The sequence below is a fragment of the Linepithema humile genome, chromosome 1, assembly GCF_040581485.1.
Source record: "Linepithema humile isolate Giens D197 chromosome 1, Lhum_UNIL_v1.0, whole genome shotgun sequence".
NCBI classification, from domain to species: Eukaryota; Metazoa; Arthropoda; class Insecta; order Hymenoptera; family Formicidae; genus Linepithema; species Linepithema humile.
In genome coordinates, this window is record NC_090128.1 from 33,001,946 (window position 1) to 33,017,284 (window position 15,339).

The window sequence follows — 15,339 nt, forward strand, 5'->3', positions numbered from 1 at the left end:
ATTTTATTTAACGGCATTCTTTTACGCAATATTTTAACATAATATTTTATACAACAAAATTTGGAACGTTAATATGATTATTGGCAATGCAATAGAAAAGATATTAATCTTTATTTTTATGCTGAGTGCTTAAGTAATGGTTAAAAAAATTAACAAAGCCATTATCTACCATTCACAGAGCAAAATTGTTTTACGAGGCACGTCGAGGCGATCTTTTTAAAGCGAGAACGACTGCAACGCGACATACTTCTATCGTGCCGCGTTTTTCGAATCGTGTGTGACCTAGCGACTGTGATTTAATCTATCTTTCACTGTAAGAAATCCCACGCGCGAGCTCTCTCGTACTTATGCGTCGCAGCTAAGTAGCGTTATCGCACAGCGGGACGGGCTTCGATTGCCGCCAAAGAAATAGTAGGACAATTCCGCGGACACTCAGCCGGTTATCTTGCCGGGAATGTATAATTCAGAATTGCATGGCTATATAGCGGATGTTTAATGCATGTCGCGAGTCGTACTTTGACTTCTAGCTCCGTTTCAGCATTCAATGTTAATACTCCGCCCGCGCTCAATCCTTCTATGTTTGCTCGCTTGTTCATAGTGCAAACTGCAGATATTTTAATTTCTTGTACATTTAATAACTCCTCTTGATTGACACTTTTGTCTCTTATAGTAATTACGTACACTCTAAAACAAAAAGTTTTCTGACAGTAAAAATTAATTTTGATAAAATCACATTATAAACTGATAAAATTAGTTATCAATAGAATCTTTATTTTGCTCGTGCGATGCTCTTTTGATTCGTGTCATTATACAATACATCCAAAAGATTTTTTATTATACATTTACTTATATATCAAAAATCTATCGAATTGATGTCTGATATTATTTTTTTCATAAGAGGAGATTTCTATTAAAATTTTAATTAGAAAAATAAAATCTAGCAATTTTTATTACATACTCATATATAATTTATATATTGTTTTATTGTTAACAATTCGTCTGCGATAAAAATTGAATACTGTATAATGCAATGCAAGCATGAATTCGGATAAATCTGATTGGATAGAGTCGTGCCCCCATCGGCCCCCTTCTCTTTTTGGGAAACAAACGCCATTGTACGGCGACTCGAATACCGGGGAACTCCTCGAATGCGCTAAATCTCGATGAACGTGATTTAGAGGCCCTCTCGACGCCATCGAGAACGCAATGGACCATCGATCTTCGCGTTAAACCACCGCTGCTGGTACCAGCCTCTGTCGTGCCTGGTACCGCGGCTTATCCGGCGGACAATCTAGACGAGATCGATCGATAGCCGATCGCTATCAATCGATACGACTCGACTTCCCGTCCAGCTCCGTGCACGACCCCCGATTCGACGATTGAAATATAATCCCATGAGTTCCTTTTGTATGAACTTATTCTGAGTCCCTCAAAGAGAAATCGTTCTGAATTAGATTCGATGTGGATCGATTGGCAAGATCGTGCTGTACGATCTCTCGATGCTTCATTGCTATTTTGCGTTTTACGAATTAGAATGTTAGACAATATAATCATTATAATTCTTCCCGGATAAATATATGGGATATAAAAAATTCTTACTGTATTTTTCATATCTCATACTATTTTATAATACAGAAAATTATTATTTTTTACATTTCATAATTTGAGAATTGAATTATTATATTTAAAAAAAAACTACACAAATTAGTAGCTTTCGCAATTTTCTCTCAATATTGAATTATCTTCGTAATTTGAAATATCCATCATGCGATCTACGGGGAAAAAAACGCAATTTACAATTTTTCTCTTTCGATCGCTCATCCGCACAAACATTAGGCACTCGTCTATCCCGCATTAGCCTCGCTCGCAACAGTTTCTTGCTTTGTCAGAATCCGGGGGCCCCTTTTCTTACCCGGCGTCGTCGGCACAATCTCCCGGCTGCATTCGGCATGCACTTAACCGCAGCACACTTATAGACACGTGTGTGCACGCATATAGCCGCCGGCATAAATTTCACCGTGCCCCTCCGTACATATTTGGCCGCGTGGTTATATTTTAATTTCGAATGTGGTCTCCGCGTGTCTCCTTTTCCCTCTTCCTTTCTCCAACCCTTTTTTGATCGGCGCCAGAACACAACTCGTGCCAGTCGTGTTTCGTGTAGACGGGGCGCAGTCCCGCCGCCATTGTCTCGGTTGCAAATTTTTCGCGTGTATAAGCATCGGGCCCGAGCGTTACTCCATGGGGGGTACATCGTGTAAACCCCCCTTCGCCGCTATCTTCCCGCGCGCGTTCGTCGCACGAAACCCCAACGACAAATGCACGTATTTGCTTACTACTGTCCGGCTAATCTGTTTAGTGTATTCGAAGAGATAGCGGCAAGATTACGATATCTGTACGACGCCAACACGGAAGCTGAAGGCATTTTAGGATCCTTGTCTGCTTGAGAGATTAACAAAAGAATTTTAAAATGACAATCAAGAATATCTGTGATAATAAACCTAGCCAAATAAAGTATATCTACGAAATAAAGATATTCATCCACCGAGATTGAAAAATTACCTAACGTACGGACAGAGATATTTGTTTAACTCATCATTCACTATCCATCCTAATTACTTTTCACACTAACAGCGCATCGATCATTGTCTTCCCACTCATGTGAGTTGCGCGAAGCCGAAAGACGGACGAACCGGCCGCGGATCGACCTCTGATTCACCTCTCGGCGCGTCAAAAAACGCATTCTTCGGGTTCGACGAGCAGAACGGCGCGTTCCTCGGGGCTCGGGATCGAGCGAGCAGACCCTAGAGATGGATGGCGCCGGAACACAAAAGTTACGGCTGTTGCACCCGGTTGCACTCGCGGCCGCCGAGCGCTACATCGGAATCGCCGGCTGCTGGGTGTGCACGTGACTCGGTCGCACGTTTGACATTGTTCGGCCGACGAGGAGGGTCCATTGTTTCCGGACCGTGCGAATCGTTTGGCCCCATACACGCTGCGACTCACAAATAATAATATTTGCAGGACGATGAATAAAATACCGCATCGAAATGCGGCTGGCGCCAATCTAATGTGCGCGTACAAGTGCATTTTAGAACCCAAGTGATCTTTGATGCATCAAGTCGAGTGACAGAATTCATCTCGAGTTTTCGCGTCAGTAGTAGTTGTCGCGTCTTCCATTTTGGCTTTAAATCTCTGAATTTAAGAAAGAAATTTTCAAACATTAGGTTTAAGAGACTTTGAATTATTAAACTTTGAACTATTTAATCATTGGACAATTCATAGACTAATTTTATTAACTAAGTATTTAAAATTTGATTAAAAGTTTTTGTGTTAACATGATTACCTTACAAATGCAATTTCTTTGTTTTCTTCACAGAACGGAGAGATAATATTTAATGGCTCTTTAGCTTCTTATCAGAAAATTTGTTTTATTCTTTTAAGCTAGCTTTAATGTGATATTAATGACCGGAAATTTGGAAAATCTAAATCTAAATTGAGTAATCACACTTGTCACGATATAAGTACAACGAATAGAATATGTTAATTTTGTTAATCAAGTTATATTCTGTTTATTAACATTTTAACGTTCACTACTTATCTTATCTTATCAGGTGAGAGATGTGGGAGCTTGAATATTAATTTATTTGACGAAGAATAAAATCTTCTTACACCATGTACACGTTAGGAATTTGTGTGTGGACACTAATTCAATACAACTAGAAAGAACGCAGTGGATACGTTTTCACTGAATTCCGATAAGCAATCGCAAGTCCATTAGGACCTACGTAGTCAGTCGTTACGAACGACGACACCGCGCTGTAATTCTACCGGAATCGAGAATTTATGGTGTTCAACCAATGCATTTGTATCGGTTGGTTCTCTGATCGCTGCGCTAAGTAAACTTTCACGCCTACAAGATATCCATGGAGATATTATACGCCCGGAAGCTTTATTGTATTGCGGAGATTACGTATACAAAATTATTTAAAAAAATTTTTTTAACATAAAATAATTTGGATAAAAATAAACTTGGCCAGCTGCATTAATATTACAGTAATTAATAACAATTTTATCGAATAAGTTTAATTCGTTGCTGACGAATATTTAAATATGTAGAGAAAGATACTGACGTGACGTATCTTCTCTTTTAATTTTCAATACAAACAGTCATGTCAGAAACAAGATAATATACTTCATGATTTAAGAGTGCCTTCACGTTGCGAAATGAACTTTCCACCACGATACCCGCGTGACTGTCCGTCAACGTGTTAATCAGCTCTCCGTGAATATCTGTTTCCATCGGTATCTTCAGTCGGGGCAAAGCCGGAGAGACGGGCAGCCGTTCGTTATCGCGTCACTCGAGAACAGCACGTTCTTCCGACAAGGCGAAAAATTGGCGCCACCAAAGGGAAGAAACTCGCGTTGTCGTCGTCACGACATCGTCCACGCACGTTTAAAGCGCGTATATACCACACGTGATGTGTCTCTCGCTGTCGGGTTGCGGAGGTGGAAATCGGAGGAAAAAGAGCGAACAGCAGGAGAGTTTCAGGTGGCCATTTAAGGCTCGGACATTTCGTTCTGTCACCGCCGTACCGTGTTCGGCGCCGTGCAAGGAGGCCACCTACGCGCCAGTAGGATCCTCCCTGTACCCTCGCGACTGCGGCTGCATTGTTTTATAAACGGCCGCCGTTTCTCATGATAAGCAGAGTAAAACAAAACTAGACACGCGCGCTTCTCTTCGCCGCGAAGTGCGCACCTTTGCCATAGAGAAACGTCGTTCGCTTTCTACCGCATCTCTTCAGCATCCCCTTTCTTCAATCTCCCGGCGAACTTTACTGCAAATCGCAAATATTCCTCGAGTAAAAAATTTAGAAATGAAATTAGAAGAAATTAAATTAGAATTAATTTCTTTTTTCAAGAAATTGATTTATTATTTTTTACGAATACTTGATTTTTGACAGAGGATGACATAAGATCTTGATTAAATTTTATATAATGTTATTGAAGTCTAAACTTAGTTTGGCAAATTAAATTTAATCGAAAATTGTGCTACAATAGTTAATTTTTTGCTATAAATTAATGAAATATTAATGAATGTTTTCTTGCACCTGCCACGTTTTAAAGATTTATGATAATCATAAAATGGTTGCAACATATATTTATTATTATTATTATTAATATATTGTGTTATACTCCTTTTATTCGTCCCTTTATAATCTCATTAATTCCCCTCTGTGTCTAGAATTGCAGAAAGTAATAATGCGATTTTATGGTCGTGCTGGCGATACAAAACAACTTCGACCATAATCTAATAATCCCCGATAACATTATTCACTGCAATTACGAGATATCGCGTGTCGCGAAGGGAGAAACGTCACAAGGGCATCGCTGCGTAAAAATGGAATCTCGTGTTACACGCTTTCATTCGAGTTACCGTTTGCCTTCTCTTTCTCGATGTACTCGCATTAACGCGTTTCTCTCGTTTCCCACTTAATCCGTAGAAATTGCATCTTATTTCCCCTCAGCGGCGAATCCTTCGCGTGGGTGAGCACATCCGCGCGTGGGTGCATCCCGAGAGAGTGTAACGACATTATCATGTATTAACACTTTGATTCTAACGATATTTGTACAGAACTTGAGCAAATGTCAAATGAATTTTTAAATAGGCTCTTTTTCTTGCATGAGCGCGATATAATTTATTTAGAAAATATTCTGCTTACTTTCATCATCATATATATTTAAAAAATCCTTTAATAAATCTATTAGAATTAATGAAATTTAGATTAAATTTTATCCTTTAATTAATTTAGAATTAATTTCTCTTTTAAAAAATTTAATTAATCAATATTTTTTTTACGAATTTTTTATTTTTGACATAAAATATCTTGATAATTGGACTCGATATTAAAATTTTGTTAAAGCAAACTTTGTTCAGTAAATTTAACTTTAATTGGTAGTTTATTAAATATATTTGCTGCAATTATATCAAAAATAGATTTATATGTGATCATTAATATCTTTCTGTGATTTTAAATATAATATATATTTATACATTAAATTTATTTCTATCTTTAATCTTCAAAGGACAATGACATTTGTTTTGACAATGCGAATAGCGCGATTTGATCTGAATGTATAATCGCGCAAAAGTAGCCAGTGTTTCCCGTTCCGTTTTCTATCTGTCGTCATCCATATTGCATGATCTTATCGTGGAATGTACTTGCACATTCAGATTCTCCTACGATCATTCACGTAGACCGCCGATTAATATGTATGCGAGCCGTAATCTTTATTACTTCGGCATCGCCGTTATAGGTGGGTGCGTGGGAGTGCTGCACCGTTACGGTGCGTAAAATGTATACGCATCGGCGGCGGTGCATGGGCGAGTATACGCTGGTTTACAGGGTCGCGACCTCGACTACGAGAACTCCAGCTGTTTTTTTTTTTTTTTTTTTTTTTTTACCACGAGAATATAGCACGGAAATTGTTGTAATAATAATTACCAATTCACAACGACAAGAGAAAGATGGATTGTTTGTCTGTAAGATACGCCGGGGAATAAGTGGAAATTAGAGGGAGCTGGAACACGCACCTATTATCTTGTTGTTCGTTGATTTTTACGTAGCGCTGGCTGAAGATAATTCGCGATGTAAGATACAAGATAAATGTATGTCTTGTTTTTCTCTAATTTTTATTTACCTCGGTGTATCTTGGGTCTTTGCGTAATTTTTTCGTCATAGATTTTTTTAGTCTAGTCGAAACCTGAAATACAAGATAATTAATGCTAGAAAAAAAAATACTCTCTCTGAATGTACGAGTGGGTGAACTTCCGCAATTTCACTTGGATTCAGTGAAGGGTCGAATACAGTATCCGTTTCGTAAGTGCTAACTGTGATGAAGTACACTTTCGATACATTGCATGGGAATGAGGGGCGCAAAGGGTCAACAGCGTTGAGCGTACGTCGACAATTTCGAGAGCCACTCGAGTTCTCACGTACCGATTCAACGAGGTCTTGCATCGCAGAAGGCGGTGTGTGAACCTCTCGAGATGGTTTCTCTATCTCGCGAAGAGCGTTACTTTAATCATGTTCTGCCCCGAGAGAGAAAGAAAGAGGTATCTCGTTCCGGAAAACACACACGCGGGAGAATAAACGCGATATTTACTCAGAGTCAACGTCACAAATGAAATTCTTGTTTTATTTCTCGTTTTAAGCAAGCCGCGCCACGTTTCCGCTCCACAAAGTGGCTCATTCGTTACGTCTGGCCTTTCGCGGATACATTGAAATAGTGCGTCGATTTTTCCACGCCTCTCACACTCGAGGACCGCCGGCGTTGTGTGACACAGTGTCGTACGTTTTTGGAGAACGTTTAAGTCGCACGACGCTTGTGCTCGCATTGTCGGCGCTGTCGCACATCGGCCGCATGCCGTTCGCGATTAATAATTTTCGTACAAACACAATGAGTACAAGCTGTGTCGCGTATCCAGTGGTCTTTGCGGCGCAAACCACTGCGGTTTCGCGCGCATTCAACTGATGCTGCAAGACAGATGTTGCACGACAAAAGCACGGTTACTTCTATTACGTATTACAGTCATAAATAATGCAAGCTGTACTGCGGTAATGCCCCTTGCGTGTACTTATCGCATTCGCGGTGTTTGTCCATTTTCACAACTCAAATGTTTCTTCGATTCCGGGTTCTTGAAATTTTAACTTGATAAATTTTCAGCTTCTATAATCTTTTGTACCTAATTAAATCTAATTAAACACGGGATGGAATAAAATACTAAATTAAAAATTAGATATTTTTATAATAAACTATTAAATTAAAATTTTTGAAACAAAAATAAAAAATAAAAAATAAGATATAATTTAAGCAAAAATAAATCAAATTATACATTTATTATATTATACTTATTATACATTTGCATTCATAAAATTTGATTTATGAAAAATATTTAATTTATTTATTGGTACATGTTGCAATTAATATAAAATTATTACAAAGTGCGAATCATTAGAAGTGCTGAGAAAATTTCGTAATGGAGCATAATGTAGCTTAGAGAGTCAAGAAAAAACCATGACTGGTAAGTTGTGTTCGCGGTGCCTTTGGACGTTTTATTGTCCGATCAAGATGCTATCGATCTTTCTATTCTTGTGTAGCGATTTTTCTTGTCGCACATCGGGAGACTGTGGCGCTTCGTACCGAGAAGTCTCTATCGTGAAGGCCACCGCGGTTTCTTGTACGTTTAACATGCGTGACGCGGCTGTGTGCAAACGCGTGCAGCAAACGTGCGGCTTGCATATATACGAGCGCTTGATTTATCGCATCTCAGGCTCGCGCGCACGAGCCCTCCCCTATCTTGCGCGCGGTATTATCTTATAAATTAAAAAAGAGAAAAATTAGACTTTCGTGGGTGCGTTCGTTTCCTGGTTGCATGCCCGAGGCGTAGCATATCTGTTTCGTGAAGTGTATCATCTGCAATAAAAGTAGAAAATAATATAAGTATAATTAAAAGCGAGAAAACGCGTTGTAGAGAATAAATTAGGCCTTATAAATAAATAATGATGGTGAAATGGAAGCGTTTTGCAACTCCGAAATATCTCCCATGATTCATAATAAGAAAAGAAATGTACTGAGTTACCTTTCTGTTTGTTTCAGAATGGCGAGAGACTCTTTATAGGAGCGCCAGGCAGTTACTACTGGCAAGGTAAGATTCTTATCACACGGACCTTCGCTCGTAAGAGATAACATCCATATATCTTGGGATGTAATTTAAATCGGCCGAAAATCTTTTCGTTAAGCCAACATTGACGTTCATTATTTTTCTTCTTTTTTTTCTATCAAAATTATCTGATCTCCACGACGTGGCGCGACTGAACGAGAGCGGAGTAGCGGATGTTTATTAGCGATTAGAAATGTGTGACTCGATTAGAGGTCTCACTAATAATTCAGAGGGGAATTTCCTTTAACAAATTGCAGGTCAGGTATACTCGGTCGCCACCGCCATGAAGTTGAAGTTCGTGGCGACGATGTTAGTCACCGAAGCGGAAGCATCAGGTACCGCGTACATTTGCAGGCGTCCCCTCGTAATTAAAATACCCGACCGCCACCCTCACCCAGCCCATTTCTAATAAGCTACCATTCTCTCTCGTATTGACGATTTCTTACGTCCCAAATTAACAATCTGTTGCTTGTCGGCCTTTTTCCGAGAGCCGGCGCGAAAGCCGGCGACAATAATTCGCGTTAATCGCGGAAAAGCGTCTTGGGAGGCCGGTGTCGAGCAACACGAGAGAGTATTTTTCACCCTCTTCACACTTGCTTGGCAGTAACTCTAATCATTCGTCATCATGCTTAACACGACGCTTGTTATTAATCACGTAATTAAAAATCGATGAGAGTTTAACCATGCCCATTGAAACCTGAAAGTACGTTAAAATGACTCATCCACACATGTTGATTGGGATGATTCAGTTTGTGTATTTTAGATATATTTACATGTTTAATAAATGAAGTAAAATTAAAAACACTTAACAAATTAGAATTGTTTCTATGCTTCGTTTGTTTCTGACAAATAAAACTCAGCCGTAATAGCGACAATTAACGCGAAGCGCCCTGTTCTTTTGTAATTACTGCCAGATAAGTGGTGGGTGATTTTCTAACAGGTGCGGGCTTCCCGCTTCTTACAGCTTCAGATGCAGCAAGAGCCGCGGTAATACGGATCCAACTAGAAAGCTATAATACCCTTAATCGGCTGGCGAGTTTGCGCCGACGTTGCTACATAGTGACGACCGCTTGATATTAATAGCGAGAACAAACGCTAGATTAATATAATAGAGAAGCAGCTTGTCAGTTCTCATGTTTATCTGATGTTGTTTTCACAAAGTTTTGTGCATAAATTGAAATATACTTAAATTGCATTAATATTAATAATTTGTTTTAAATTAATTGTGCAAATATGTTTTGAATATTACTCTTTGCGCGGTAAAAATTCACATCGATTACGAAATTTTGTGAAACGACTTGTGCAAGCTATTTCTTGACTGCAGCGAAGGCTGTCACAGCCTTTCAAATATCTTCGACTATGGCCGCGGTCACGAAAATATTTGCATTCCCATACATCTGCGATGTTCCTTTTATTAACATCATGAAATCGTTTTTTAGGACAAGCATTCTCGCAGCCCTTGAACAGTCGATCGAAAATAATGTTCACGAAAGAGGGTCCCGCGAAGGAGGACGACAGCTATATGGGTTATTCCGTTGCGACGGGAGATTTTATTGGGAACGGCGATAGCGGTACAGCGATCGGAGTTCCGCGCGGTTCCGATCTTCTGGGAAAGGTGTGTAGAGAAATACCGCGTTGTACATTAAAATACGAAAATAAAATACAAAAAACGTAATGACAGATTGTAGTGCAAAATGTTAAAAAAATTTAGTTGCAAGAATTTCTGTAAATTCGTGGAATATTTTGGGCTCTATTTAAATGCAAATACTTTGTGCAGAATGTAATCTAATAATTTATAAAATGAAGAAATACGTCAATATGTTTTACACGACTTCATATAATAAATACGATTCATAAGAGTCGTGTTAAATAAGCAAAGATTTCATCTGCGAGAACACAGAATTTACATGGCGACTAATCTGTGTGCCGTTATACGGACTGACGTTAAAATACAATCGCAGGTCATACTTTTTACGTCCAACATGACGAATCCTCGAAATGTCACCGGCGAACAGATGGGCGCTTACTTTGGTTACGCCGTGGCTTCTGGCGATATAGACGGAGATGGGTTGGATGACCTGATAGTCGGTGCACCCATGTACACCGTCCCAGATAACCCGGAAATGACCATCGAGACTGGAAGGATCTACGTTATCTATCAGGGCAACAGTGCGGAGAAGTTTCGCAAGTTCGATACGAGGTAACAAGATTTTACAAGTATTTCGAGAAAAAACGGATAGATAAGAGGGAGTGAGAAGATTATTGTTATTTATAACTGCATAGAGAAATTTTCCACGAAGCAGAGATGCTCGAACGTTTCCGCTACTCTCAAGTTCATCAACGACTTTGACCCCGAAGAGTTGAATAAGCCCTGAATTGCGCGAGTTCGTTGAACCACGTTGCGATAAACCTTATCGTTATCCAGAGACGGCGGGAGCAATCGCGGACGTTTCGGCTTGTCGCTGGCCTCTCTCGGGGACATCGACCGTGACGGTTACGGTGACTTCGTCGTCGGCGCGCCCTACGCTGGTCCAAACGGTCGCGGTGCCGTCTACATCTATCACGGCTCGCGGACCGGCGTACTGGAGAAGTACTCCCAGGTGATCCATGCGGAGGATCTGGACAATCCGGTGCAGACCTTCGGATTTTCTGTGGCTGGCGGGCTCGACCTCGACGGCAACGTCTATCCGGATCTGGTGGTCGGCGCGTACGAGTCGGGAGCAGCAATGTTCTTCAGGTTATTGTCGACTTCTTTTCGATTCAAGCTTGATTCAATAAAAATGACACCGATTTTTAAACGAACTTTGTGTTCTTTAGATCGCGGCCCGTCATTAAAATGGATTCCTTTGTGACCTTCGACTCTGAATCGAAGCTGATCTCTTTGGACAATAGAAACTGCACGCTCTCGGATCACACCAGGGTCACGTGTCTTTCGCTCAAGGCATGCTTCAGGTACTCGGGAGAGGGTGTTCTTATGAGGCACAATTTCAATATACAGTATGTGCTCGACGTGAAGAAGACGAAGAATCCGAGATTATTCTTCCTGGAATCGGAAAGCAAAAGTACGATGAATCATACGATCACGGTCGAACGCGACCGTCAATTCTGTCGCACGGTCCAAGTGAGTGGATTTATTTATTTTAAAAAAAAATCACATTTTCTAAAGTGACATTTGAACAATTTTTGCATTTTTTTAAAGGTCTATGTGACTCCCAATATCCGCGACAAGTTAACATCGTTGGACGCCGAGATGCGCATGAGTCTGGAAGGAGAACGAAGCCCGGATAATCGCCGTCGTGATCCGAGGATACCGCTGAGGCCAGTTCTCGGCGTGACGACCTCCAGGAAGGACACTCTCTCTATCAGGAAGAACTGCGGTCCCGACAACATCTGCATACCCGACTTGCAGCTCACCGTCAATTCCAACGTCGGCAGATACTTACTGGGATCCGGCAAGAGATTGGAGCTCGAAGTGCTGGTTCAGAACGCGGGCGAGGACGCGTTCGAGGCGACGTACAATCTGCAGCTGCCGACCGGCATCGACTATATCAAGATCGAGCGCAGCGAAACCATCCCTTTCCCGGGGATCCCCGTTCAGTGTTCCGCGCCTAAACAGTCCAACAACAATACTTTACGCTGTGATATCGGAAATCCACTGCCTAAGAATGAATTGGTAAAGTTCAAGGTGTTGCTTCAGCCTGTGACGTCTCACGGGATGAAACCCATCTACGAGTTTGATATGAATGTCAACACAACGAATCCCGAAGACGACGCAACCACCCGTGACAACAACCACCATTTGTCCTTACCGATCTGGATAGAGACTGATTTGCGCGTCGACGGCGAGAGCAAGCCCAAGGATCTGTACTACAATCCTGACAATTACACTGCCGTGAATGTTACGACGGAGCTCGAATTCGGGCCTGCGGTGACGCATAATTATACGATTCGCAATCAAGGCCCGTCGGACATCATCGAGGCCGAGGCGTTCCTCGTGTGGCCCGCGCAGACTTTATCTGGAAAAGAACTGCTGTACCTACTGGAACAACCGGAGACTGCGGGACTGATTGCTTGCGAACCTGCCAACGCGAATTACCTTAGTTTGAAGGTATGCAGAATTTTTCGCAGAATATATTTAAAAAATTATTATTTATAAGATTATATTATAAATTATAATTATTTAATATGTGAAATATAATTGATTGTAAGAATCAAATGTATAGAAACTAATAATATTATCATATCAAAATTATAATTAATGAACTTACACTATTTCTTATTTTATCGTTCTTGAATGAAAGAAAAATTATAATGATGCATTTCAGCTGGATCAGCGCAGAAGAGTGCATTTAAATTACGCCGACTTCTCTGGCGTGATCCTAGACGAGTCGCAATCAGGCGGAACGATCAACATTCAGAGAGGTTTCGAGGTAGACCGCAACAAAGCGAACCAGAAAGAAGAAGCCGAAATCAACAGTGGCGACAGCTCGAATATTCAAAAATCACGGCATTCCTCCTCGTCGTCCTCCTCCTCTTCTTCTTCGAGCACGGTCACCGAAACAAAAAGGATTCAATTGAATCCGACAGGGGAAAAGCCCGAAGTGCTCACTACAACATATACACAGAATTCTTCCGGAACTAACTCGATAGGTGCTGCTGATTTATCCAGCAATCGCGGCGCCGTTTTCCACGCGGAATCCGGCGGTAGTTACGGTTCCACTTTGGGTGGAGGATTCCGCGAGAGCGAAGAGGAATCCTTCGGCTCGAGGCTATCCGATCTTGAAAAGCCCTACGGAGCTCATGTGAATCGTTCTTCCGCCAGGATAGAAAATCGCTGGGACGAGAGCAGTGAAGTGCACGGTGGTCGTACAACCTTATCTTCGGGAAGAACCCACTCGATCCTGACCGAGAGCGAGAGGCGGTATCAGGAACTGTTGCGGCAGCAGGAAGAGGCCCGTTTACGCCAAGAGCAAGAAGCTCGCCAAAGGAAAGAGCAAGAGCAAGAAGAGGCGCGTCTAATACAGCGTCATCGGGAAGAGCAGGAACGTATCTTGGTTTTGCAACGTCGTCGTGAAGAGGAGGAGCGACGTCGGCAGGAGGAGGAACGACGCCGGCAGGAAGAGGAAAAACGCCGAGAGGAGGACGAACAACGTCGATACGAAGCGGAACGACAAAGGGAGGTGGAAGAACAACGAAGACAGCAAAAGGAACAACGGCTGCAGGAAGAGAGGGAACATCGGTACAACTACGATGAGGAAAAACGCTATGGCACAATCTCGGGTGGCCAACACCGAACTACGGAAAGTGATTTCATCACCGGCGATCGCGAAGAAACAGTTGGAGGAGGGGAATTTGGTTTTCGAACGTTGCACAATGTCAGTTCCACGCAAGAACTCGAGCGACTCTTCGGCACCTTGTCGAAAGACAGGGCTAGTTATCAGGTGTTCACCAGGCAAGGACAGCAGTATGTGCAATTCAAAGCTAGATTCAGGACGTCCGCTGATAGGAAGGAGTATATAGAGTTCCAAGACGGCTCTATGTTCTCTCTTCAGGATCGTTATGGCGGGCAGAGCTATGTCTCGGAATCCATAGAGCCTCGCGACAGTCGATTTCTCAGGATGGAAGGTCGGCTGCTTATCACCCCGGACGGTAAAAGATATATCGTGCTGAAAGACGGTCGAAGATTCCCTCTTCAGGGCTCCTTCACGTACACTGAAGAGAGAACGTACACCCTGCGCGGTCCACAGGATGATTATCAAGGTGGCAGTACCGATAATCAAGGTCAAAGGACTTACGGCCAATCTTGGCGTGAAGAGTCATCCAGTCATGGTGCAACTTCGGACGGAGGTTACGAAAGCAAGTACAATACGCGCACACACGAGGAGAAACGAACGGAGGAGAGAACAAGCAATACCAGAGTCTACGGAAGAGATCGGTATAACGATGATTTCCACACCGAAAAATCAGATCCTAATCTTCTGAGCTCGAGATATAGACGCGAGAGCGACATGGTCGATGTTGAAGAGTTCAAGAAGTTCGAGCGGCTCCACAGACATCGACGAGACCTCGAAACGGAGGACTTTCTGTCGAGTAAACCTACGTTCCAAAGCGACGATTATTATGAGAACGACCCCGAATCGCTGGAACCGATTCAACCTTGCGATGGCACGAAGTGCGTGATGTTGCGATGCGTGCTGGGTCCGTTGAAGAAAGATCAGGAGGTCTGGATCGGCGCGAGGTATCGCGTGAACGCCAAGACCCTGAAAGAAGTTGCGTTCGAGGAGAAGGTGAAGGTGTCGACGAAGCTGGTGGCGCGCGTCACGAAGCAACCGTTCATCGGTACACCCACGCAACAAGTCATCAGGAGCGATGAAGTTATCACGAATATCGAACCCAGCGTATCACCTTCCACCCCGGACATCATTCCAGTATGGGTGGTGGTTCTGTCGGCCTGCGCGGGAATGATAATCCTGTTGCTGCTCGTCTACTTGCTTCACAAGGTTAGTCCAGGCATCTATGCGATGACAGAAAATTAAAAATTCTTTAATATATCTTTAGTTATTTCTAGCGCATTTATTTCAGTGATATTATTGTATAATAACCAAAAATAGCTATAA

At 42.0% G+C, this 15,339-nt stretch overlaps 1 protein-coding gene across 2 annotated transcripts in view; it reads left to right on the forward strand.

The window, feature by feature from the left end:
• The window catches only part of if (inflated), a 63,561-nt gene that overhangs the window by 46,939 nt on the left and 1,283 nt on the right, over positions 1-15,339 (forward strand). The window contains exons 6-13 of one of the 2 annotated variants that reach the window (XM_012364774.2): positions 8,659-8,707; positions 8,980-9,057; positions 10,162-10,337; positions 10,684-10,922; positions 11,148-11,459; positions 11,540-11,843; positions 11,922-12,830; positions 13,048-15,222. In XM_012364774.2, coding sequence (XP_012220197.1) covers positions 8,659-8,707; positions 8,980-9,057; positions 10,162-10,337; positions 10,684-10,922; positions 11,148-11,459; positions 11,540-11,843; positions 11,922-12,830; positions 13,048-15,222 — 4,242 coding nt within the window. The remainder of the gene's footprint in view (positions 1-8,658; positions 8,708-8,979; positions 9,058-10,161; positions 10,338-10,683; positions 10,923-11,147; positions 11,460-11,539; positions 11,844-11,921; positions 12,831-13,047; positions 15,223-15,339) is intronic. The other variant, XM_012364775.2, reaches the window with a different exon arrangement.